Consider the following 27,332-nt stretch of genomic DNA (forward strand, 5'->3'; position numbering starts at 1 on the left):
GTTCCCATTGTGGCGCAGTGGAAACCGAATCCGACTAGGAACCATGAAGTTTGGGGTTCGATCCCTGGCCTCGCTCGGTGGGTTAAGGATCTGGTGTTGCCACGAGCCATGAGTGCAGGCCGCAGACGCGGCTCGGATCTGGCGTTGCTGTGGCTGTGGCGTAGGCTGGCAGCTACAGTTCTGGTTAGATCCCTAGCTTGGAAATCTCCATGTGCCGTGGGTGTGGCCCTAAAAAGACGAAAGACAAAAAAAAAAAAAGCAGCATATACCTTATCAATAAGATTTACATGAAGACTCCTTTGCAATTACATAGACTCCCTTTATGTTTACCAGGCAGTGCTTTAGAAAAACTTACCTCACAGAATATTTACATTCACAATCTACTTGCACACTTATTGTGGCCTGCTAGTGGTCGGGAACACCAAAGAAGAGATTCCCCTCTCACCCCACAGCCTGAATCTCCAGCCTCAGTGACCTCATGTGGTTGCTAAGCATGTCATGGCCTAGCAGTTTTCATGGACTTAGCTCATGATGTTTCTTCCGGGAGTGCTGCCTCTTGCACATGGGGGTACTTACACCACATCACTTCTCGTGGATGGTGGTTATGGGGTGCTCATGGGGTTGCTAAGCTTCTTCTTGAGCTAAGGGATTCAAGGATACCAGCAAATCCATGAGTCAGCAAGGTAAAGAAACAAGCAAAGGCAGTGGGAGCAGAAAGACACAGGTTTAATTCCTGGAAGACCTTGCCAAGGGTGTGATGTTGGACAAACTAGAAATAATCTTGGGCTCCTATTCCTTTATGCAGGATTTTTTCCCCTAAAGAAATAATTACGGAAGTGGGCAGGGAGTGATCCATGAGGATGTTTGCTGCAACATGGGTGATAACTGAGAATAAATGTGTGAGACATATATATGAAACTATATGCACTAAAATGACAGAGAGAGTTTTTTTTTCCCTTCCATTTTTGGCCACCCTGCAGCATAGGGAGATCCTGGGCCAGGGATCAGATCTGAGCCGCAGTTGCAGCCTATGCTGTAGAAACGGTAACACTTGATCCTTTAACCCACTGTGCTGGGCTGAGGATTGAACCTGCATCCTGGTGCTACAGAGATGCCACTGGTCCCACTGCGCCACAGCTGTAACTCCAAGAGAGTTTTGTTTTGTCTTTTTAGGGCTGAACCCACAGCATATGGAAGTTACCAGGCTAGGGTCTAATCAGAGCTACAGCTGCCAGCCTACACCACAGCCATAGCAATGCCAGATCCTAACCCACTGAGCGAGGCCAGGGATTGAACCCTCAACCTCATGGTTCCTAGTCAGATTTGTTCCCACTGCTCCACAACAGGAATTTCCAAGAGAGGTTTTTAATGAATGCTTGAATTATAAGGTTGATTCTTAATTCTCCTGTTTCTGACTTTATGGATTTTTTTTTACTATGGGTATAAATTACTTGAATAATGATGTTAAACCTTATTATTTATTAAAAATGCAAATTCAAAAACTAGCATGGGGAGTTCCTATCATGGCTCAGCAGTTACGAACCCGACTAGTATCCATGAGGATGCAGGTTTGATCCCTGGCCTCGCTCAGTGGGTTAAGGATCCAGCATTGCCGTGAGCTGTGGTGCAGATCGCAAACGGCTCAGATCTGGCGTTGCTGTGGCTGTGGTGTAGGCCGGCAGCTGTAGCTCTGATTTGACACCTAGCCTGGGAACCTCCATATGCCACAGGTGTGACCCTAAAAAACAAACAAACAAAAAAACTTGCATGGTATCATTTTCTCCCATCAAAATAGCAGGATAAGAACTGTTACACCCAACAACTGCAAGATTGGAAGAAAACAGGACTTTCGGTACACAAGCCGGAATATAAAATGGTTTCTTATATCCTACAATCATCTAGCAATATACATTAAAAGCCTTTAAGCATCCACTTTCCCTTCACCCAGCAATTCAATTTCCAGGAATAAATCCTAAGAAAATATGAGAAAAGTGTGCTACAGCCCAAGTATAAGAGGTTCCTTCCAATTTTACTTACAATATTAAAACGTTCATGAACAATCAACATGAACACACACACACACACACACACACACACACACACACACAGTCACATGCCTGCTTCAAACAACCATAGAATCATCCTAGAGTGTTCCACAGCTTTTTTGGGGTACTATTTAACATTAATTAGTGGGCATTATCCTATAGCAATACGCGTTAATTTATCTAATTCTTGAGGGGCTGCAAGGCGTCCACTGTCCAGTTTTACTGCAATTCATATGAGCAAGCACATTACTGAACACACTGGCACTTTTGAGTTTTCACGTTTGCAACTGTTATGTATTTATTGCGGTCTACCTAGATGAACAGACCTCTAGGATGGGTTCCCAAAGGCAGACTGCTGGGAAAGGGTGCTTAGTGCATTACTAACTGAAAGACACTGAGAGTAACAAGAGTCTCTCAGGAACCTCTAAACCTGCTCCCTCCCCACTATCCAGAGAGGTGGAGATGGGTTGCAAGAGCTGTTGGGGCTCAACAAAGACATCCCCCATACATCCCAGCAGCACCCTCTATTGGTCTCTCTCCGAGGTTGGCTGTTGGGATTTCTCCCAGCATCACCCAGGTGGTCTGTAGGAACTCTCCCAGGTCTGGCCCATCCCCAGACCTTAGAGGGTCAGTAGCCCAGGTCAGAAGAAGACCAGAGTACTCCCCATCACCATCGCCTCCCTCTGGAGCATATGCCTCTCGTCAGCATGGAACCCTGAATCTTTCCCTCCTCCAAGTATTGGCAATGGGTCGGGGTGTCACCCCATCCACCACACAGCCACAGCTGCCACTTCACCGCAGCTTCACCAAAGCCTCGTGTCTGCGCATCCTGCTCACAGCTGGCCCAGGCAGCATTTCCCACATTTCTCCGACTGGGTTTCTGGACGGTCTGCACAGAGCTCACCTTTGGCCCATGCACCACCTGGGTGGGCCTTGACCTTGACACCTGCTGCACTTCACATCGGGCACAGTCGGGCACAGTCGCCAGTTCCCACTCCTGATAAGTATCTCTGTAGCAGGTGGATGAACAAAGGGTCTTTTTTTCCCTTTGCTAATGTGAGGAAGGGGAGTGGGGAGGGACAGGAGCGATGCTCTGCAGCTCCCCTCAGTGCTCTTAGCAATACTATTACTGCCAGGTGTTGGGCGACCTTATATGGGGATTTAAATAACGACAAAGACAGTGGGACTGGCCAATTCTTCATGAAGGAGCAGGTATTACTTGTACCATAAAACAAAACGACATGATATTTACAATCATCATCATGATATAAACAAGGGCTTGGGAGTCCCTGATTGTTCTTGGTGAGAGGGCTCACTCCAAACTAACCCTGCCTGAGGATGAGGTGTCCTGGAAAGGTTTCTTTTTCAATTCAAACTTCAAGCTCGCATAGAGAAAGGACCCCATCTTCCCTCCAACTTCTTCACGATATCCTGGAGAAACTTGCTCCAACTTAGAGAACACAGCTGCTGCATTCAAAGCAGCAAGGTCAGGGAGACAGCTGGGCTGCAGATAGCCTTTCAAGGAGATAAGAAGAAATGACCAAGAGCCAAGGAAAGCATGCTGCATGAGATACTGGAGACGGAGGTTAGCACCCGCAGTTTATGCTAATTAACCAATGTGAGAACTCAGCCCTTCCCCGTAAGTCTTTATTTCGTACACACAAAGATCTGAGTCCTAGAAACAGCTCCCGATTAGACATTAAAAGTGGTTATCCTTGATCAGTGAGACCAAGGAAGGATGATATATTTACACTTGGCTCTAAATTGACTCTGTCTCGACGGTAGGAGAGGATAGAGGAGAGAGAGTGAGGAAGGGAGAGATGTGGCAATTCTATTTTTGCCACAGGGGATCTTTCTAACTCTCAAAGAATATGTGCTTCTCTAAAGATACCTTCAGGGTCTGGGAACTATCCTGGACATGCAAATACAGAAAGGCCTTTTTTTTTTTTTTTTTTTTTTTTTTTTTTTTGGTGATGGTGGTGGGGGGGGGTTGGTATAGGAAAAGGCAGGGCAAACTCCTTCCTATCCTGCAGGTGGCCACCTACCTTTGTTTGCCTAAAGCAAGAACAGTGGGCTGCTGTCCTCTCCCACCTCCCTTTGCCCACCCTCCCCCGACAGCACAGGGCCAGATCACCTGGGGGATGCTGAAACCCTTCACCGGGGAGGTGCACCGGGTGCAGAAGACCTACAACCCGGAGGGCTGCATTTTATCTGCTGGGTTACCCTTGGAGAACCAGATGTCTCTGGAGCCCTGGAAGCTGCCGACTTCAGGACAACAAAGCATATTTACAGTCTGAGAGGGGGGGGGGAGGTTGGTGGTGGTGTGGTGGTGCTGGTGCACTTCTCTAAAGCCTCCGACTTCTTCTGGGGTCACGCTGCACATACACAATGCTACATAATCAGCTGTTAATAACAGTGAATAACTTAATGTGACCAGCACCCCTAAGACAGCAAACATTGTGCATTCCTTTTGATGGGCAGCCATACTTCGTTTTCAAATGTGCCTCAGTTTTACTTACACATAGCAAGTCCGTGACCATGCCTTTATAAATTCAGCTGCTTTGGAGGTCTCCTGTATCTGAATCTTTGTTCACATCCCAGACGGCTACCTTAACATAAAGTTCTAGAAGAAGAAATACTCGGTCACAGGATGATTTAAGGCTTAAGGTTTAAGGCTTATGCATTTGGGTTTATCAATCCTTTCCTTTACACTCTCATGTTTAAAATGCCTTTTCATGCTTTCAGAACCTAAAAGCTTTCACACATCTCTGGGGGAAACGAAAGACTCCCTTGAGAGCCACTGAGACAGCTGCCCCGAGAGGAGAATTTGGAGGGTTCAATCGGCAGGTGAAATGCACAACTGAGAACGTTCTAGATACAGAAGAAGGGAAATATTTTGGAATGGAGAGAAGAAGGACAAGTCCCTTCTGGGGTTGGTCAGCAACGCCCTCTTCCAGGCGGGGTGGAGCCTCTACCTGGTCAGGGAGGGCTGCAACCACAGCCCTTGTGACACACACATTACTGCGCCTGTGCGCAGGACTTACTCACACACCTCCGAGGCTTGGGCTTGGCTAGTGGAGTCAGCTCTGCAGAGGTCGTGTTTCGGCGGCGACGAAAGGTTAGATAGCATTTTCATACCCTTTCTGGTTCTCCCCCAGGTTCTCTGATGTCTCATGGCAGGTATGAGTGTGAATAGGCGTTAGCGAGAGAGTGTGAGCCAGGGGGGATTCAGGTGAATGGGTGCAGCTTGATAACTTGCTCCAAAAGGTCCTCGATGTCGTTGTTTTTCCCTTTACAGGCGTCGCGGTGGCTTTGGCTCTTGGCGGTGGGGAGGCAAGGGAGGACAGTGGGCGGCAGAGAGAAGGGGATCAGGTGAAGATGGGGCGCGTTTCGGGGGCTTTCTTTGATGGAATAGAGTCCGGGAGGCACCAGAAACTGCTGACAGAGTACAGAGCCGGAAGTCCTCCGTGGGGTCCCGTGGCGGTCCCGTGGCGGGGGGGCGGCGACACCAGCCCACGCGGCCCAAGCTAGACGCAATGCGCATGTCCAGGGCTGCGGGCCTTCCCATCAGCAGTTGGCTTGTGCGGTGCAACAAGGTCTGGGGTGCCGAGCTGTGCGGGTTGCCTCTTAGCGTCTTAGCGTCTGGGTTCTTTCTATCTGGCAGAGGTTCTCCAGGTAGGTCCCCAGAGTTTAAATGTGCGTCCTGTCGGCAGTTTGTGTGTGTGTGTGTGTGTGTGTGTGTGTGTGTGTGTGTGTGTGTGTAGCCAGCAGGTCAGGCGGTTTGCTCTGTGGCCTCTGAGGAGGAAGGTCCTTGAGGTCGTCGTCCTTTTTCACAGGTGTCGCGGCCACCGTGGCTTTGGTTGTGGTGGCGGGAAAGGAAGGAGGGCGGGCGGCGGAGGCCAGGGGGTCCGATGAAGGTGGGGAGAGGCTTGGGGGCGTTATTTGAGGGGTTTGGGTCCTGGAGGTGCCTGGATCTGCCGACGGAGCACAGAATCCAGAGTCTGTAGTGGGAGCTGGACATGGCTGTTGATTACAAAATCTCAACATATTGGAGAGTCCAGCAGTGAAACAGTGTTTTTAGGAAAGCCATTCGTTTTTTCATCAAATGCTTGAAGGTTCCTTTTCTGTATATTGGCTGTGAGAGAAACAGAGGGGTTTGCTGACAGCCTTATTTGAGGTGATTGGAAAACAGGCAATAACGTTATTATTAATTCAAGACTTACTTTGGAACTATCATGAGATGTAAAAAAAGGATTTCCAATCAGCAGTTGGCCACGGAAATAATGCTGCGTATAGTCTTTTTAAAATTACATCCTTCAGGGAGTTCCCTTCAGGGTGAGTGGTTAATGAACCCGACTAGGATCCATAAGGATGCGGGTTCGATCCCTGGCCTCGCTCAGTGGGTTAAGGATCCAGCGTTGTCGTGAGCTATGGTGTGGGTCGCCGACACTGCTCGTGTCCAGTGTGGCTGTGGCTGTGGCTGGCAGCTGTAGCTCTGATTCGACCCCTAGCCTGGGGACTTCCATTTGCCGTGGGTGCGGCCCTAAAAAGCAAAAAAAAAAAAAAAAAAAAAAAATCGCATTGTTCAGCTCACCATTTTCTGCTTTCAGTGTGAATTATGAGTGCTCGGGTAAGATCAAGATCTAGAGGAAGAGGAGATGGTCAGGAGTCTTCTGATTCGGTTGAACCTGTGGTTGTGAGTGCTTTAACATCTTATTTCCATTGGCAGAAATAAAATCGAAAACATTTTTGAACCAATACAGATATGTTGTATAAAGGATTATCTTGCTGAGAATGGGTGGGAAATGAAATTCCGTAACTGAGACATTGAGCAAAGAGACTTATGTTCAGATATTGCCTGGATATATATATATATATATATTGATATGAGCCTGGAAATCATCCCTATGACTTCCCTGCTGAGCTTATTGATAAGAAACACACAGCCCAGAAAAGATTAAAATGGTTTCTAGAATTATTTGGTCCTTGGAGATAACTCCTTTCTTAGAGTATTTTCTATATAGGAAGAGTAACTTTATTAAGAGTACTTACAGAGAAAGTTATAGGAAAATCTTCTTTAGATGGATGGTTAGTTACGTCTATGTAGTATGTGTATTTGTGCCTTCTTTTGTCATTGTGTTAATCACAATACTTTTTATTTGCGCCTCTTGTCCTCTAAGACCCCGAAATTAAGTGGCAAGAAGTCTCAACAAAAGGAACCACCAACTGAGAATCTGGATATAAAACCTGGACAAGAGAAAGGAGGAACATCTGAGGTTCAAGGTGAAGAGGGGTGGACAATTTGTATTACATTTACGGTATTTTACTAGTGACAGGTATAAAGGGTTCCCTGAAAATTGAGTGGAAACCTATTTGGTAAGGGAAAGGTGTAGTTTGCAGCTCATTTCAGTCCTTCTCTGTGATAAATTTTCCTCCTTTCAGCATTTTACCCATCCTTTTTTTTCTTCTTTTGTCTTTTTGCCTTTTTAGGACCACACCCGCGGTATATGGAGGTTCCCAGACTAGGGGTCTAATTGGAAGTACAGCTGCCAGCCTACACCACAACCACAGCAACACCAGATTCGAGCCGCATCTGCAACCTACACCACAGCTCACGGCAACGCCGGATCCTTAACCCACTGAGCGAGGCCAGGGATCAAACCTGCAACCTCATGGTTCCTAGTCAGATTCGTTTGCACTGCACCATGACACGGGAACTCCCATCCATGTTTTAAATTACTTGGCATGCTTGGAAAACACAGTCCTTGCCAGGGCTCTAAATTAGCAAATCAAAGGAAGCAACATTAAATTTAGACAAAATTATACACTGTTTTTCTAGTTAAACTTGTTATTTTTGGAATGCTGTTTTCAGGGCTTCTTAAATCATTGCATCGAAAGTTTAAGCAATGCTAGATGTATTTTGGTTAGCTCTTAGATTGTAATTTAAAATTTTTTTCATAATACAGAGAAATAAAAAATGTGAAATCCTTTCCTAGTTGCTATTAAAGTCTTCAATATTTTTGTCTTCCTGAACCATAATCTAGTTGTCACATAATCTTTTTTTAAACTTTTTACTTAGAAAAGGTTTAAAATGCACAGAAAAGTTAAAAGAAAGTGCAGTATATTACTGTATCCTTTTTTTTAAAATTGCTTTTTAGGACCACACCCACGGCATATGGAGGTTCCCAGACGAGGGGTTGAATCAGGGCTACAGCTGCGGGCCTGTAGCTCAGCCACAGCAACGCCAGATCCAAGCTGTGTCTGCGACCCACACTATGGCTCATGGCAACACCGGTTCCTTAACCCACTGAGCAAGGTCAGGGATCGAACCCACAACCTCATGGATACTAGTCAGATTCGTTTCCACTGCGCCACAAGCCACGACGGGAACTCCCTATTTCTGTATCCTTTTTACCTTGATTCACCAATTGCTAACATTTTGCCCTCTCTTTGGGTATTAGTATTGTTTTTGCTAAACCACCAAATTTCAAATACAACTATTTACTCTCTAGGTAATTCAGTAAGTATCTCCTAAAAACAAGGATATTTCATAACCCAGTATAGTGGTCAAATTCAGAAAATTTAACATTGAGGAAACATTATTATCTAATATGTAGTCAGTTGGCTTGTAATATCCACGTTTGTTGGTTGGCCTATTAATGTTCTCTATACCATTTTTTTTCCTGGTCCAGGATTCAATCCAAGACTACTCATCTCTCTCTGGACTCTCTTAACCTGGAAGTGTATCTCAATCTTGGTCTTTCATGATTGACCTCTTTTGGAGTCCAAACCAGTTGTTTTGTAAAATGTTCTTTAGTTTGTGTTTGTCTCATCTTACTATTTTTGAAGACTTTTTTCACTTGTTTATTGAGGTCTGCTTGGTAGCAGGTAATGTACTAGGTGCTAAGGGTGTAAACACAAATGAGAATGAATTCTATCTTGAGTTCACAATCCTATCAGAGAAATTCATGTAATCAAGTAGCTGATCTAATGAGATACGTGCATTGATAGACATGTGTATGGGTTGCAAAGGTGATAACCGATTGTGTTTTCAACGGTGTTAGAATAAAATATGCCTCAGAGAAGAGGTAATATAGGAGATTCTCCATTTTCTAGCAACAAATTCTCTAGTGCTCACTGTATTCTTATGCATCACGCATTTATTACAGTACTCACCTACGGTGCTTTATCTAGTAACATTTATTTATGGTTTAATGCTTATGTTAATAACTCTCTATTTATAGCAGAACCTAAATTGGAAGGTGCAAGCCAGGAAACGGGTCTGGAAAAGACTGGGGGTGAGCGTGGAGATGGCCCTGATGTGAAAGGGAAGATTCCACCTAATCTAATGCCTGCGAAAAATCTGGAAGCAGGTAAGTTACCTCTTAAGAAAGTAATTCACGGAGTTGTTCTTTTCTACACTATTATACTTTCATAATAATCTCACATACACACATTATTTAAAAGGTAGTACAGACACTACATGCTTGATTCACAGACAATGTCGGGAAAATTAATTGCCAAGTCCATGTTGTTGAGTTATAAAACATAAAAGTATTATTACTTTGGAGTAGAAGTCCTTTAAAATCCAAGGCAAGTGATCAAATACTTTTTAAAGTACTTAAATTAACATACTCCAGGAGTTCCTATTGTGGCTCAGCAGGTTAAGAACCTGGCACTGTCTCTGAGGATGCAGGTTCTTAACTCAGTGGGTTAAGAATCCTGCATTGCTGCAGGCTGCAGCATAGGTTGCAAACACAGCACAGATCTGGTGTTGCCACGGCTGTGGCGTAGGCCTCAGCTGCAGCTCATATGTCACAGGTGCAGCCCTAAAAAGAAAAAACTATATATATCTTGTAATAACTATAATGGGAAAGAATCTGAAAAACTATATATACTTTATACCTAAAACTAACATAGTAAATCAACTATACTTCAATAAAAATTAATAAACATACCCTAGTACTAATTAGATATCTAAACAATACAGTAGTATTGCGATTTTTTCCTTTTTATGGCTGCACTTGTGGCATATGAAAGTTCCCATGCTAGGAGTCGAATCAGAGCTACAACTGCAGTCCTGTGCCACAACCACAGCCACACCAGATCCTAACCCACTGAGCAAGGCCAAGTATTGAACCTGCATCCTCATGGACACTATGTCAGATTCTTCACCTGCTGAGCCACAACAGGAACTCCAGTATTGATTTTTTTTAATTTGCCAGAACTGTTTCTCAAAAATCATTATCTTTTTAGTTGCCAAAGAATAATAATGGATCTGTATGTTTTGGCTTTTCTAGGTTGGTTGGTGGTGGTTTTTTAATTGTGAGCTGGGCTGAGAAATAGTAGCGTTTCCCCTCACATTTTAATGTGTGACCATGTAGTTTTTATCATCCAAACTGGGATACTCTTGAGAGTTAGAGGGAGTGCCATGACTACGCAACTCCAGGATCACAGGTGCAAATTGCAGCAAATGCCACCTTACTATAAATAGGCCATATAAAGGTTGAGCTAGACCAGTGAAATACTTTGCACAAAAGAGGCAAACCAAACAGGATGCTGTTCTTTGTCCTCTCTTTGAACGGTTCCAAGTATGACATAATTTTGGCTAATACATATAATTAGAAGGATACTTAAAGTCAGTGGTCTTGAATAACACTGAGTTTGCTTGCTTGTTTTGCTTCTTGGAGTTTTTGTTTGGTTGATGTTATTAATCACTGGCAGTTTCTACTATTTCAATTATCTTCGGGTTCATGTTGTGGCTCAGCAGTAATGAACCTGACTAGTATGCATGAGGATAGGGGTTCAATCTCTGGCCTTGCTTATTGGGTTGAGGATGCGGTGTTGCCGTGAGCTGTGCCGTGAGGTCGCAGATGTGGCTCAGATTGGGCGTTGCTGTGGCTGTGGTGTAGGCCAGCAGCTGTAGCTCTGATTTGACCCCTAACTTGGGAACTTCCATATGCCACGAGTGCGGCCCTAAAAAAATAAAAATATCGGGAGCTTGGGGTTATCAGACACAACTTAGAATAGATTTACAAGGAGATCCTGCTGAGTAGCATTGAGAACTATGTCTAGATACTCATGTTGCAGCAGAACAAAGGGTGGGGAAAAAAAAATGTAATGTATACATGTAAGGATAACTTGATCCCCTTGCTGTACAGTGGGAAAATAAAAAAAAAAGAATAAATAGTCTTTAAGTAGCCAAATAGGATTTAATCTGTTCTAGACTTGAGAGATCTGTTTCTTCATACCACCCAAACCAATCATGCATTAAAAAAATTTGTGCTCGTAGTTCCCGTCGTGGCTCAGCAGTTAATGAATCCGACTAGGAACCATAAGGTTGCGGGTTCGATCTCTGGCCTTGCTCAGTGGGTTAAGGATCTGGCATTGCCGTGAGCTGTGGTGTGAGTCACAGACGTGGCTCGGATCCCTCGTTGCTGTGGCTCTGGTGTAGGCCGGTGGCTACAGCTCGGATTAGACCCCTAGGCTGGGAACCTCCATATGCCGCGGAAGCGGCTCAAGAAATGCCAAAAAAAAAAAAAAAAAAAAAAGAAGAAAAAAAATTTGTGCTCATATGCCTGAAAATGTACATTAGCATGGAAACCTATGCAGTAGTTAGAGTTCTGTTTTCCGTTTCATCTTATAAAACCAAAACTGGAAGCTCCTGTTGTGGCTCAGCTGGTTAAGAACCCAACATAGTATCCATGAGGATGCGGGTTTGATCCCTGGCCTTGCTCAGTGGGTTAAGGATCCAGTGTGCCACAAGCTGTGGTGTAGGTTACAGATGAGGCTTGGATCTGGCCTTGCCATGGCTGTGGCATAGGCCTCAGCTTTAGGTTCAATTTGACCCCTAGCCTGGGAACTGCCATATACTGTAGGCGAGGCCCTGAAAAAGAAAATACAAAAAACAAAAACTGTAGTGTCTGTTGTGTACCTTTTTTATTGTCTAAGTAATGTTCTATGAAGTAATGTACAACTGTTATGTTTATGTTTTAGGTGATGGCCAGTCATAAGTTAAAAAGAATACAAGCTGAAGCCATACATGCTGTTGTTATATTGATAATTTGGCTTGTTAAATCCTCTCAATAAAGTTCTCAGTTTCTGAGAAGAAATCATGTACATCTTTGGTTCAGTCTGTTTCTAGGAACTTGATAAGTGGTATCTCAAAAGACTGCGTGGATTTTCGTGCATGGCTCAGCGGAAACGAATCTGTCTAGTATCCATGAGGACGAAGGTTTGATCCCAGGCCTCACTCAGTGGGTTAAGGATCCAGCGTTGTCATGAGCTGTGGTGTAGGTCCCAGATGTGGCTTGGATCCCGAGTTGCTATGGCTGTGGTGTAAGCCAGCAGCCACAGCTGCGATTCCTAGCCTGGGAACCTCCATATGCCATGGGTGTGGTCCTAAAAAGACAAAAAAAAAAAAAAGAAAAAAAAAAAAGAAAAATACTCTTCATGTTATGTTTAGAGCTGGTGTGAAGTGCTGCTTATTTTGTGTAATGTTTTTGTGTCTGGTAACTTTGCTTCTACATCCTTCTGGATTTTCTACATACCCAATCATACTGTATGCAAATAATGACAGTTTTACTACTTCTTTTTGAATCTTTATTTCTTGTTCTTACCTTATGACACTGGCCAGACCCTTTTAGTATGGTGTTGACCAGAAGTGATGATAGTGGACATCCTTGTTATATTCCTGACCTCAAAGGAAAAACTTTCAGTATTTCACTATGATGTGTAATGTAAATTTTTATTAGACCTCTTATATTAGATTTATGGAAGTGCCTTTTTATTCCTAGTTTGCTTTTTTTTTTTTTGTCTTTTTGCCATTTTCTTGGGTCGCTCCTGTGGTATATGGAGGTTCCCAGGTTAGGAGTCTAATCGGAGCTGTAGCCACCACCCTATGCTACAGCCACAGCAACACAGGATCCGAGCTGCGTCTGCAACCTACACCACAGCTCACGGCAACGCCGGATCTTTAACCCACTGAGCAAGGGCAGGAATTGAACCCGCAACCTCATGGTTCCTAGTCGGATTTGTTAACCACTGAGCCACGACGGGGACTCCATCCGTTAATCTCTAAATGTGGCATTCCTAGAAAAAACTCAATTTGAGAAATGATATATTGTCCTTCATCTGTATTACTGAATTCCTTTTCCTAATGTTTTGTGTAGGATTTTTGCATCTTTGTTTATGAGTTAGCTTGGCCCATACTTTTTTAAAAGTACTCTCCATGTTGGGTTTTGATATCAAGGATTATTCTGGCTGGGTAAAGTGAGTTGATGTTAAATAGCCTTGTTTTCTATTACCTGATAGAATTCATCTAACGTTGGAAGTACTTAATTATTTGATAGAATTTGTCAGTGAAGTTATCTGGGCCTGGAGTTCTCTTTTTAGGAAAGTTTTTAATTAATAATTCAATACCTATTCTTCAGTCAGTTTGGATAATTTTTATTCTTCTAGGACTTTGGCCTATCTAAATCTTTATTTACACAAAATTGTCCATAGTATCTTCTCGTTATCCTCTTAATGTCTTCAGAATCTGTAGTGATACTGCCATTTTCATTCTTTGTACTGATAAAATTGTACCTTCTCTCTTGCATTTTTAATGTCTCACCAGAGGTTTACCAATTTTTTTTTTTTTGGTCTTTTCAAAATAAACCAGCTTTTGGCTGTGCTGATCCTATTCTGTTTTGTTTCATTTCTCACCTTTATCATTTCTTTTCTTCTTTTCTAACTCCTTGAGATATTTAGCTCATCAATTTTCAGCCTTTTAAACATATACTTTTAAATTATAGTATTTTCTCCAAATAGGACTTTAGCTTCATCTCACAAGTTTTGATAGGCAGTAATTTTGTTATTCAGCTCAAAATATGTTCCAATTTTCAGCTTGTTTTCTTTGAATTATGGATTACTGCTAAGTGTATTTCTTTTAACTTTTAAACATTTGAACATTGTCTAATTTGTTGTTATGTAGCACACATAACTGATATAACTGTTTAGAAGAGACAGCCAAAACATAAGAATTCAGAAAAGTTGAAAGTAAAAGGATGGACCAGTATTCCATACAAAATAACTGAAAATAGGCTTTAAGATGAACAGGAATTACTGGAAATAAGGGATACTTCATGTTGAAAACAATTGAATTTATCAGGAAGATTTAACAGTTTTAAGCATGAACCTAATACCATGTCTTCAAAATGTAATGGAAAAATTGGCAGAACCACAAGGAGCAATCAGTGAGGATAATGTCAGATTGGTACATCATGATTAACAAACTTTGCCTAATTCCACTACATATTCAGTACATATTCTTTTCAGTGCAGTTATTCATAAGGGGATATACACTGTGTATTTCAGTTTTTGGAAGTTTGTTGAGATGTGTTTTTGACCCAGCATGTTGTCAGTTTTTATAAAAAGTTCCATATGTACTTGAAAAGAATATGTATTCAGTTGTTGAATGTGAGTGACGTACTCTGCCTAACTTTGTGTTCCTGTCCTGCAGTTGTATAAGATTTTAGTGCTCTAGTCTGGTTGCCCTGACAAGGCAAGGAACCCTTGGGCAATGGTTCCAGGCTTGCTGCCTTCCTCAGCTTTCCCTTGGCCTCTAGGAAACTAGTTCATTCTTGCCATACCCACATAGTGGTAGTAGCTCAAGTTCCTTTCCTATGCTATTGTTTCTTTTCTCCCAACTGTCACAGGCAGCTCTACAAGCCTTTCTTTCAAACTTCAGGCAAAAACCAGATACCTGTTTCCAGGGAGTACATGTCAAGCTCTAAAATCTCAGTCATCATACCTCATTCTGGTGCAGGACTAGAATGGGTCTCTGATTCTCCCACAGTTCAGTGAGCATACAGCTGGTGAGATGCCAGTCTTCCCTGTTAAATATATTTCAATCATCTTTCAGGGGCTCTCTTAGATCCCAGTTCATTTGGTTTCAAAGGGGCATGGGTAACTTACTCCTCCCTCCAGCTTAGTGTAAAGGAGGATTTATTTCAGACCAGCCCTAACTGAGTTGATAACTCACTATTTAGGCATTTTATTCTCAACAAACCTCTGTTTAAGGAGTTTTCAAACTTCTACTAATCTTATCTTTATATAGACTGGTTAGGCCAGCAGGGTGAGGGAATAAATTATCCCCATCTCTTTAAAATATGGTGTTACTTATTGCCGATTATCCTGTTGTCAGTAAGCATTTGGATAAAATGAATACAATAAATATGAAATTAATTTAAGGACATAGAGAGCATTCAAAGCCGAGTCCACAGGAAATTACCTAGGGAGAGAGAACATAGAAGAGAGCCACGGATAGAGCCCTGGAGCACTCTACGAAAGGTAGAACCTATGAAGGACTGGAAAAAAGGACCACTAGAAAGGTATCAAAATCTAGTGTTTCAATAAAATGTTTAAGTGAAATAAAGTTAAACTAGTAAGTGGTCAGTAATTTAAAATGCTGGTGAGGAGTTCCCGACATGGCTCGTGAAAACGAATCTGACTAGTATCCAAGAGGATGCAGGTTTGATCCTGGCCTCGCTCACTGGGTTAAGGATCCGGCATTGCCATGAGCTTCGGTGTAGGTAGGTCACAGCTCACGGCTCGGATCCCATGTTGCTGTGGCTGTGGTGTAGGCCAGCAGCCACAGCTGCGATTCGACCCCCTCTCCGTATGCCGCAGATGCGGCCCTAAAAAGACAAAATAACAAAATGCTGCTGAGAGGTCATGCAAAAGAGGTATAGGAAATTTAGTGTTAGTTTGATTAGACATGTCACCAGAGACCTTGATGAGAGCCGTTTTAATGGGGTTGTGGAGAAGAAAGCCTGACTGAAGAGGATTAAGTGAGAATGGGAGGTGAGCAAGTGGAAAGAGTAATTATAGAATTCATTTTTTATTTTTTTGCTTTTTAGGGCTGCACCTACAGCATATGGAGGTTCCCAGGCTAGGGGTTGAATCGGAGCTGTGGCCACTGCCACAGCCACAGCCACGCAGGATCTGAGCTGCATCTGTGACCTATACCACAGCTCATGGCAACGGCGAATCCTTAACCCACTGAGGGAGGCCAGGGGGGATCAAACATGCATCCTCATGGTTCCTAGTCAGATTTGTTTCTGCTGTGCCACAGCAGGAACTCCAGAAATGTACTTTTTAATTGAGGTTTAGTTGATACACAGTATAAATTTCAGGTATGCAACATTGTAATTAACAATTTTTACAGGTTATACTCCATCCATTTATAGTTGAAACATTGGCTATACTCCCTGTGCAGTATAATATACCTTTGTAGCTTCATTTGTTGTTTGTTTGTTTTGCTTTTTAGGGCCACACCCATGGCATATGGAAGTTCCCAGGCTGGGGGTCCAATCAGAGCCAGAGCTGCTGTTCTACCCCACAGCCACAGCAATGCCAGATCCGAGCTGCATCTGCAACCTACACCACAGCTCACAGCAATGCCGGATGCTTAACCCACTGAGCAAGGGCAAGGATTGAACCCGCAACCTCATGGCTCCTAGTCGGATTCGTTAACCACTGCGCCACGACGGGAACTCCTAGCTTATTCATTTTATATATAGTAATTTGTACCTCTTAATCCTCTACCTGGTCTTGCCCCTCTCCATTCCCTCTCCCCACTGGTAACTACTAGTTTGTTCTCTATGTCTGAGTCTCTTTCTGTTGTTATATTCATTAGTTTGTTGAATTTTTAATTAAATTTTTAAAAATTATTTCTTAAATGCTGCACCTATGGCATATGAAAATTCCTGGGCTAGGGGTCAAATTGGAGCTGCAGCTGTTGGCTTATGCCGCAGCCACATCAACGTGGGATTCAAGCCGCATCTGCAACATACGCTGCAGCTTACGACATCGCTGGATACTTAACCCACTGAGCGAGGCTAGGGATCGAACCCACATCCTCATGGATACTAGTTGAGCTCTTAACCCACTGAGCCACAAAGGGAACTCCAGTTTGTTGTATTTTTTAGATTCTGTATATAAGGGAGAATCATACAGCGTTTGTTTTTCTCTGACTTACTTCACTAAGATTACTACGCTCACAGGTGTTCCCATTGTGGCACAGTAGAAACACACCCAACTAGTATCCATGAGGATGCAGGTTTGATCCGTGGCCTTGCTCAGTGGGTTAAGGATCCGACATTGCTGTGAGCTGTGGTGTAGGTCGCAGATGTGACTCAGATCTGGCGTTGCTGTGGCTGTGGTGTAGGCCGGCAGCTGCATCACTGATTGGACACCTAGCCGGGGAACTTCCGTGTGCCTTGGGTGCAGCCTTAAAAGGCAAAAAACAAAACAAAACAAAAAATCCTCCAAGCCCATCCATGCTGGCAAAATTTCATTCTTTTTTTTGGCTGAGTAATATTCCATTGTGTGTGTGTGATATGTATCACACACCACATCTTCCTTATCCATTCATCTATTAATGGTAACTAAGATTGCTTCCATATCTTGTCAGTTATAAGTAATGCTGCTATGAACAGTGAGGTGCATGTATCTTTTTGAATTAGTGTTTTCATTTTTTCTGTTACATACCCAGGAGTGGAATTGCTGGGTCATATGATAATTCTGTTTTTTTGGTCATGCCCATGGCATGTGGAAGTTCCTGGGCCAGGACTTGCACGGGCACCACAGCAGTAACCAGAGCCAAGCAGTGACAACACTGAATCCTTAACCCACTGAGCCACCAGGGAAGACCTATTTTTAACTTTTTTAGGAGCCTCCATATTATTCTCCATAGTGGCTGTACCAGTTTATATTCCCACCCACAGGGCATGAGCATTCCCTTTTCTCTGTATCCTTGCCAACGTTTGTTATTTGTGGGGTTTTTTGTTTGTTTGTTTTTTGTGCGCCTTTCGAGGCCGCACTTTTGGCATACGGAGGTTCCCAGGCTAGGGGTCCAATCAGAGCTACAGCTGCCAGCCTACACCACAGCCACAGCAACATCAGATCTGAGCCACAGTTCACAGCAACGCCAGATCCTTAACCCACTGAACGAGGCCAGGAATTGAACCCACAACCTCATGGTTCCTAATTGGATTTGTTTCCACTGCACCACATGGAAACTCCTGTGGGGGTTTTTTTGTTTGTTTAGCCATGCCTGTGGCATGTGGAAGTTCCTGGGCCAGGGATCAAACCCTCACCACAGCAGTGACTTGAGTGGCTGCAGTGACAACACTGAATCCTTAACACCTGTATCACAAGGGAACTCCTGTGTGTGATCTTTTTGATGATAGACATTCTGACAGGTGTGAGGTGATAGTTTGATTTGCATTTCTCTGATAATTATTTATATTGAGCATTTTTTCACGTGCCTGTTTTCCATCTGTATGTCTTCTTTGGAAAAATGTCTGTTTAGGTCTTCTGCTTTTTAAAATTTTTTTAGTTCTGCTTTTTAGGGCTGCATGTGTGGCATGCATATGGAAGTTCCCAGGCTAGGGCTTAAATTGGAGCTGCAGCTTCTGGCCTACACCACAGCCACAGCCATGCTGGATCTGAGCTGCATCTTTGACCTACACCATAGCTCACGGCAATGCCGGATCCTTAACCCACTGAGCAAGGCCAGGGATCAAACTCACATCCTCATGGATACTAGTCGTGTTTCTTACTGCTGAGCCACAACAGGAACTCTTCTGCTCAGTTTTTAATTGGGTTATTTTTTTTATGATGAGTTATATGAGTTTATATATTTTGGATATTAAACTTTTAAGAGAATTTTTATTGAGGTATAGTTGATTTACAATGTTGTATTAGCTTCAGGTGTATAGCAAAGTGAAACAGCTGTGTACATATATCCGTTCTTTTTTCCCATGTAAGTTATTGCAGAACATTGAGCAGACCTCTCCACTAGTTACCTAGTTATATGTTCCATGTATAATAGTGGATATCCTCCCAGTTTATTCCTCTTTCCCTATGGTTTTCCTCTGGTAGCCCTAAGTTTGATTTCAAAATCTGTCCATTTGTTTGTAAATAAGTTCCTTTCCATCATTTTTATTAGATTCCACATATAAGTAATATCATATGATATTTGTCTTTCTCTGGCTGACTCCACTCCATATGATAATCTCTAGGCTCATCCATGTTGCTGCAAATGGCATTATTTTGTTCTTTTTTATGGCTAATATTCTATTATATATATATACCAGGGATATTAATCTCTTTATCAGTCATATCATTTACAGATATTTTCTCCCATTCAATAGGTTATCTTTTTGTTTTGTCTATGTTACAGAAGAGTATTCTTGAAGAGTTTTGATGGTGAAGAAGAAGGAAACAGAAGTTTAGCTAAGAGGCCAGCATGAGGTCAAGGGAGGATTCTTTTTTGGTGGAGTTGTATTAAGGCATACTTGTGTGCTACTGAGAATGGTCCAGCAGAGGATGAAAGACTTTGATAAACCCGTAGGGGAGGGATCCAAGCCCAATTGGAGGGGTTGGCCTTGGAGAGGAACAGGGACACCTTTCCACAGTTAGGTGAAGGCTGTATAAATTTCCCTGAGTAGAGAAATGGGTAAGATTAGAAAGCAGACAGGAGGACTCTACTTGTTCCTTTATACCCTTTTATGATTTTTGAATTTTGATCATGATGACATTTGTTTTTCTAAAGTAGTAAGATTTTGTTATTTAAGATGTTTTCAAAGAGAAGCTTGTGGTCACTTACTTTGTAGCCATGATGTGCTCTGAGGTGCACATGAGCCCCTATCAGGAGAAGCAGAAGCTCTCATTTGATTCTCCTTCTGCCAGGGTCACTTTAGGATCGTTAGAGGCTCTGAGCCTCAGGAAGATTACGGCATGCCCTTATTTCCACATGCCATGTATATATCATGATAAAAATTAATGGTAAATTTTTTATCTTTTCCCAATGATGTTGATTTTGTAGTTTCTTTGAATATCAAACTCAGGTATCAAATGTTACTAACAATCTCTCTCTCATCGTTGGGAGCTCCCTTCCTGCTGGTGACCTAAAACATTTGTTTAGTTGGCCTTTAAGATAGCCTTGCACTGAATCCGGTCCTTCCTTTGGGCTTTTACCCACTTTTCAACATGTATTGGATTGCTGTAAGATACAAGGAGGAGTTCCTTTCATGGTTTAGCGGTTAACTAACCCAACTAGGATCCATGAAGATGCGGGTTCATTCCCTGGCCTCGCTCAGTGGGTTAAGGATCCAGTGTTGCCGTTAGCTGTGGTGTAGGTCGCAGATGCAGCTTGGATCCCGAGTGGCTGTGGTGTAGGTGGGCAGCTGTCTCTCTGATTAGACCCCTAGCCTGGGAACCTCCATATGCTGCAGATGTGGCCCTAAAGAGCAATTGAAAAAAAAAAAAGATAGAAGGAAACCTCATATAACCTGGACAGTATGGTCAGTTTCTGCAAGTGTCATCTGTGGACAGGAGAAAGATGCCAGATGGATGGGAAGAGTCCTTTAAACTAGGTGGCTCATGACAGCAGGGGACCAATTTTAGTGTTTTATTGCAGGCCACAAAGGGCAGGCATTGGAAAGATGCTGGGGTACTTCAAGGAATTAAAGCAAGAGTTGGCTTAGGAAGGGGAGACACCAAGGCAGCTCCGGGGGTTCACCTGTAGCGGTTCTGCCTTGCCTTGCTGTGTGAAACAAAACCCCAGAGCATGGAGGATGTAGCACTCTCTGTCTAATTCACCTGAGAGGTGGCAACCCTCCTGGCACTCTGGGAGAACCAGCACGGAGGCAGCCTCATGGGGACCAGCATCCTACCCTCCTTAAGGGCTCCAGATGGCAAGAGCCACCTCTTGCTGCTGACCCCAGGAGGCCTAGGCACCTCCCCCTCCCTGGAGGAAGGGGCCAGGTGGAGGGGTGCTGTCCTGCGCTCCCCACGGAGAGCTCTGCCCCAGTGTAATCAAGGCAGGACCACAGCCCCCAAGGGCCACGCTGTGTGTACCGGGCCAAGGCCAGCCATCACCAGGACTCAGGGACCAGACTCTCCTAGAACACACTCTCCCTGATCCCGGAGTCTGCTGCTCCTCAGCCTTGTCCTGATGCCTGCCCTGGCTGCACTCCCTGGGACCCGCACCTGTGGCTGCTTCCCAACATCCCCCAGCTGCCCAAGACCCAAACTACTTGTTCTGGGCTCCGTGTTCGTGCCCCCCCCCCCGTGCTGCTGCCCACTGTCAGCAGCTCTCAGCGCAGGAGCACCCCCCAGCCGCATGGCCGCCCTCTCCTCCCACTCCCCCCACAGGTAGCTTCGTCCCTGCCCCTCCCACCTGCTGCCCGCCTGGGGCTCTGCTAAGGCATCCCTGCCCCTCCCACCTGCTGCCCGCCTGGGGCTCTGCTAAGGCTCGAGGGTCTTGGGACAGTGTCCTGCAATTTAGGCCCCTCTCTCAGCAGTAGGGGAGGTGCCAGGGGAGGCACAGCCTTGTCGTGCTTTGTCCCTCCCGCTGCCCCACCCCACCCCCTCCAGGGGGCTCAGCGTCTGCTGGGTTGCAAGGCCGGCTGCCAAACCTCCCTTGGCCTTGGGGGCCCGAGGAGGAGGTGAGGAGCAGGTACAGACTCCGCAGAGCACGGATCAGGTGGACATGGCACATGCCTGTTGGGGCCAGTGGCCTTGGGAGCTTTGCCCCTGTGGCTCTGGGGTCCAGGCCTGGCCCTGGGTCTTGGTGCCTATGGGGCAGGGCAGAACCCAGGGTGGGCAGGGAGCCTGGGACAGGGCTGGGGCAGGCTGAGCCGCGGAGATGATGGCCTGTGACAGCTTCTGCCGGCGCTCCTCAGGACCGGGCCTCTGGGGGGCCATTTCCCAGCCTCGGGGACGTTTCTGGACCCGGCCATCCCTCGGTCCCTGGCCCTGCAGTGCTGGGGGAGGCTGCATGGATGAAGGGAAGGACGGGAGGATCAGGGTTGTGTAAGGGGGCAAAAAGCCTATACTCTGGGAGTACCACAGGAGATGCAAGGCAATCTCTCCCCAGAAGCCTTTGCTGGTGTGCAGAGGACAGTGCCCTGGAGGAGAATCAAAGGAACTGAGTTGGCGCATCCTTCTACTTAAAAGCTATGTGTCTACATGTAACATGTAGATGTTCCTCTTTGAGTCTCAGCTTTGTTGCCTGTAAACTGGAGATAATTCCTACCTCACAGGGATTCCGCAGAGATGAAATGAAATGAAAAATGGCAATGCTCAAAGGGAAAGCTAGGCCCATTCTAAAGGCACAGGGCATGTTGGTTGTAGCCAAACCTCAATTTGTCTAGGACAAGGGCTAGAGGCTGGACTACACTAGAAGTGACAGCCACCTGGGATCTATCCACAGACCCACCTTCCACGCCATCACGTCTCCTCACCCCCCACAGCCTGTCAACTCGATTCCTCTCCAGTACTCACTGTCACCTGGGGCTCCAGTGAACCAGACCACACCACTTGCTCTCTAGTGCCCAGGAGAGTGCAGCCAGGGTCACACCCAAGGCCTATAAATGAGGCCCTCAGGCAAGTGGCTCACTCGCCTCTTAATGTCCAAGATGAAAAGCTAAGCAGAGATATATGCTCTAGAGTAGCATGTGGGATATGGTCCCGTGTGTGTGTAGGATAGACATAAAATATGCTTGCATATTTGTTTTATGTGATTATGAAAGTACAATTTTCGTTTCTATGAAAATTTATGGACAAGAACACAAGAAACTGTTCACAGTGGTTCTCACTAGGCAGTGGAACTGGGATGGTGGGAAGGGAGCAGAGGAGACTTAAAAGAGTCTTACCAGTCATGATCATTTGAATATTTTTACCATGAGCCTGTGCTATTTTTATAAAAGAATAAACTTTAAATCAAAAGATATAGATGATAGGTTGCCAGGTAGATACAGATGATAGAAAATGCATATAGATAAATGGTATAGAGATGAAAGATGAGCTAGAGGCGTTCCTGCTGTGGTGCCACAGGATCAGTGGCATCTCCAGAGCGCGGGGATGCAGGTTTGATCCCTGGCCCAGCACACTGGGTTAAGGATCCCACACTGCTGCAGCTGTGGGATAGGTTACAACCGTGCCTCCAAGCTGATTCCTGACTTGTGGATTCCATATGCTGCAGCGTGGCCAATAAAGGAAAAAAAGGATGAACTAGGGAGATAGGCACACACATATCTCTGTGCCTCAGTTTTCTCATATGTGCAATAGTATCTCTTTCACAGGATTACCACGAGGAGTAAATGACTGAGTGCATTCGATCCTTTGGAACAGTTCTGGCACACACTAAGTGCTCAATAAATGCTCTCTTTAGTGCAGTAATAGTGTGGAGGCAGAGAGGCTGGCTGGATGTGATAATCTCTTTCGCCACCTTGTGGTCAGTGTACGTCATGCAGGAACATCAATGCCAATAAGAAGCATCTTTTCAGCCTTCTTGGTAGGTGAGTGGATGAGTTGGCCTTAGTGGGGTTGGCGGCTCTATGACTTTTAAAATTGCAAGAGAGCTTAGGAGTTCCCATCGTGGCTCAGCGGTTAACGAATCTGACTAGCATCCATGAGGATGCAGGTTCGATTCCCTGCCCTTGCTCAGTGAATTAAGGACCCAGCGTTGCCGTGAACTGTGGTGTAGCCCACAGACATGGCTCGGATCCTGCGTTGCTGTGGCTGTGGTGTAGGCCAGCAGCTACAGCTCTGATTTGACCCCTAGCCTGGGAGCCTCCACATGCCGTGCGTGTGACCCTAAAAAGCAAATAAATAAATAAATAAATAATAAAATTGCAAAAGAGTTTAAATAAATAACTTTATAAATAGGTAGCTAGATGAGGCTTATAATCCTCTACTCATTGCTTCCGATTCAGATGCCTAGCCCTGAATGTGTCAACGAGAAACATTGTCATTGACTGGTTTCCTGTTTGCTTTCGAGTCTCTCTTCATCCATTTAGGCTTCTTCATTGCAGGTGACAGAATCCATTCTAGCTTCTTTAAGCAGAAAAGAGATTTTTAAAAACTGCTATGAGGTGGAGTTCAAGGAACTCTCCAACAAAGGAACTGGCTCTGGGGGCGAGTCACTCAGAAGTTGGTGCAATCCACCTCCCCTGTGGGACAGGTACTGCTGAGGCTGAACCCGGGTCTGTGCCATTGGGACATCTACAGTTGCTAGTGAAAACTCGGCATCTCTCAGCCATGTTCCGCTGTTTTCACCAAGCATGGATTCCACTGGATGACTGTCTCCTTACTTGTTTCCCCTGACCCAGAGTCTCAATGGGGAACATCTGATCGGTGGAGCCCAGGGCTTCTGCTTCTGCCCTAGGCTGAGTTATGGTTTCCACCTTATGGAGGCAGAACTCTTAATGCGGCCACTCTGCTGACTTAGAAAGGCTTTTCAGAAGAGGCTGGATAAGGCAGGGGGTGATGCTCTACCCCTGGGGAGAAGATATTGTGTGTATATGTGTGTGTGTGTGTGTGTGTGTGTGTACTTCAGAAAACCTATGTCCCTTCCTGTCTAGCAGCAGGTTCTAGATATGGTCCAGGCACTACTAGGAATTTAGATCTGAGTCTGTGTTCAGAGTCCATACTGATCGTCCAGGGGGCAGACCATGGCAAGACCATGAGGGAGGGTTCTTTTAGGCTGGGTCCTCCATGGCTGCCATGGAGGGACCATGTCTGTCCAGTTTACTGTTGTATTCCCTGGCAGCTAACTCGGTGCCTCAATATATGATTGAAGGGAAGGTGCAGTGAAGGAACCAATTAAGCTGGCCACTTTCCTTATGTAGTGGTAAATTTTCACTGACACTTACGGCCTTTAATTTCAGCAGAAGCCTAAAAGATGCTGCCCTGGGGATGTCTCATTAGATAAGGGAGATGCAAAGGGAGGTCGCCCTGCTTACACCAAACCAACAACCTCATGTAAGGTTTCTGACTTCTTCCAGGAAGGTTCTGCCCAAGCAGACACATTCAGTGCCTCCGTTCAGAGGGAATGGACAGCCAAGTGGGTGCCACCAGATTTTACTGTCAAACTTGATACTTTTTTGAAAAAATTCTGCATTCAGAACATAATTTCTGGGGAAACTGGCAACTCCAGGTATTGAAGTTCCCTCTTTTCTGTACAACAGTTGTCCAGCCTCATTTGTTGAAAAGATGATTCTTTATTTTTATTTTTTGTATTTTAGGGCCACACCCACAGCATATGGAGGTTCCCAGGCTAGGGGTCGAATCAGAACTGTAGCCGCTGGCCTATACCACAGCCACAGCAACACCAGATCCAAGCCATGTCTGTGGTCTACACCACAGCTCGCGGCAACGCTGGATCCGCAACCTACTGAGCGAGGCCAGGGATTGAACCTGCATCCTCGTGAATGCTAGTCAGATTCGTTTCCACTGAGCCATGATGGGAACTCCTGATTCGTTTGTAATTGAATTTCTTTGGCACTCTTGTGAAAAATTAGTTGAATAAATGTGAACTGATTCCACAAAAAAAACATATTTCAGGAGGAATGCCGACAGTATTCAGGGGAATTGCTCAAGGCTGCTAGGTCCGAAGGCCTATTGGAATGGTAGGCTCAAATGGGATTTGCATCACCCAGCACTGAGTTGAGTGAGTCCCTGATTGTGACTATTGAAAGGCACAGACCACCAGAGGGAGCAGGTGTGCCTCTGCTGTAGCAGATCATAGCCCTTCCTGTTTGGACCCCCCCCCCCCCCCCCTTTGCTCTGGAAAAATACCACTGTTGCTCAGCAACAGAGAAACCAGTCGTGCAGGGCCCCTGCCTCTACCAGTCACCAGCCCTAAGTGAGACATGGAATATAAAGGCCTGCCTTCAGATCCCATCTTCTATAGCCCTTTGGAACTTACTAGCCACTCAAAATGCCACCTGTCACCCCTCATCATTTTTTGGGGGGTCCCCAGAACCACCCACACATTCAGTTGAATTCGCTGCAAGGGTTCAAGGGACTCAGTATATAATTGTACTCATAGCTAAGGTGTATTATAGCAACAGGCTATACGATAAGATCAGCAAGGGAAAAAAAGACACAGGTGGGGTCTGGAGGCTTCCTTCGTCTCTCTCCAGCCTTTGATGGGGCAGACCAAGTACACTCTTCCCCAGGAATGAAAACACACATGTGGAGGAGTTCCCTTGTGGCACAGTGGGTTAAGGATCTGGTGTCACTGCAGCGGCTTGGGTCGCTGCTGTGGCACAGGTTCGGTCCCTGGGAACTTCCGCGTGCCATGGGGCGTGGCCCAAAGAAACAAAAACAAAACGCACAATATGCGGGTGATGTTTTACCCTAGGAAGCTCACTCAGTGTCCATGAGTTTACTTCCTAGGGGATGGGGACTGGGTACCCTCTGCCCAGCACATACCAACCTTCCAGACTCAGAAGGAAAGAAGGCATTTGGCAGAAATGACATTGTACAAACAGGTTATGCACAGAGAACCACACTTAGCAATCAGGGAACAGGTAGGGTGCTGGGATAATTGGGTATTGCTGCTGTGACAAATTTTCACAAGCTTAGAAGTTTATAGAAATTTATCAATCTTACAGTTCTGTAAGTCAAAAGTCCAGCACAGGTCTCACCAGGCTAAATTCCAGGTGTCAGCAGGGCCGCATTCTTTTCGGAGGCCCTAGAGGAGGATCTGTTTCCTGCTTACTCAGGTTGTTGGCAGACTTCAGTTCAGAGGTCCCTGTTTTCTTAGAGGCTGTATCACCTGGGGGCTGTTCCCAGCTTCTGGCGGCCACCACGCTCCTTGGCTTATGGCCCCTTTCTCCATCTAGGAAGCCAGAACAGTGAGTCAAATCCTTCTCAAGGCACACCTTTCTGACCCCTCGTCCATTATCTCATCTCTCAGACAGCAACCGGGAAAGGTTCTCCAGTCTTCAGGACTCGTGTGATTAGATTAGGCTCATTCAGCTAATCCAGAGTCATCTCCTCATCTTAAAGCCTTAATCACACTGGCAAAATCCCTTTTGCCATATATGTTGACTATGTTATCATAGGTTCCAGGGATTAGGACATGGACATCTTTAGGTAGCTAGAATTCTACCTTCAAGTGCCAAGTTCCCAGATGCGAGTCAGGGGCCAACCTCAAAAGCAGCCTTTCTAAAAACAACTCAGGAGGTCCTCTTGTGCTTCAGCAGGTTACAAACCCGACTAGGAGCCATGAGGTTGCGGGTTTGATCCCTGGCCTCGCCCAGTGGGTTAAGGATCCGGCGTTGCCATGAGCTGTGGTGTAGGTTGCAAGTGTGGCTCGGATCTGGCATTGCTATGGCTGTGGTGTAGGCCAGCAGCTGCAACTCTGATTCAACCCCTAGCCTGGGAACTTCCATATGCCATGGGGGTGGCCCTAAAAAGCAAAAAAAAAAAAAAAAAAACCAA

At 45.1% G+C, this 27,332-nt stretch overlaps 1 protein-coding gene across 4 annotated transcripts; it reads left to right on the forward strand.

Annotated features, from left to right (window-relative positions):
- Window positions 5,062-12,157, forward strand: LOC100513450 (P antigen family member 4). 4 transcript variants are annotated; one of them, XM_003135085.4, is made up of 5 exons: window positions 5,062-5,163; window positions 6,656-6,741; window positions 7,226-7,328; window positions 9,290-9,418; window positions 12,042-12,157. In XM_003135085.4, the coding sequence occupies exons 2-5, from the start codon at window positions 6,664-6,666 to the stop codon at window positions 12,056-12,058; spliced, it is 327 nt and encodes a 108-aa protein (XP_003135133.1). In that variant the 5' UTR covers window positions 5,062-5,163; window positions 6,656-6,663; the 3' UTR covers window positions 12,059-12,157. The 4 variants fall into 4 exon arrangements, with proteins under 4 accessions (XP_003135133.1, XP_005673677.1, XP_003135134.1 ...); XM_005673620.2 differs by having other exon boundaries at window positions 9,293-9,418; XM_003135086.3 differs by lacking the exon at window positions 5,062-5,163 and adding an exon at window positions 5,602-5,720.

The sequence above is a fragment of the Sus scrofa genome, chromosome X, assembly GCF_000003025.6.
Source record: "Sus scrofa isolate TJ Tabasco breed Duroc chromosome X, Sscrofa11.1, whole genome shotgun sequence".
Classification (NCBI taxonomy): domain Eukaryota; kingdom Metazoa; phylum Chordata; class Mammalia; order Artiodactyla; family Suidae; genus Sus; species Sus scrofa.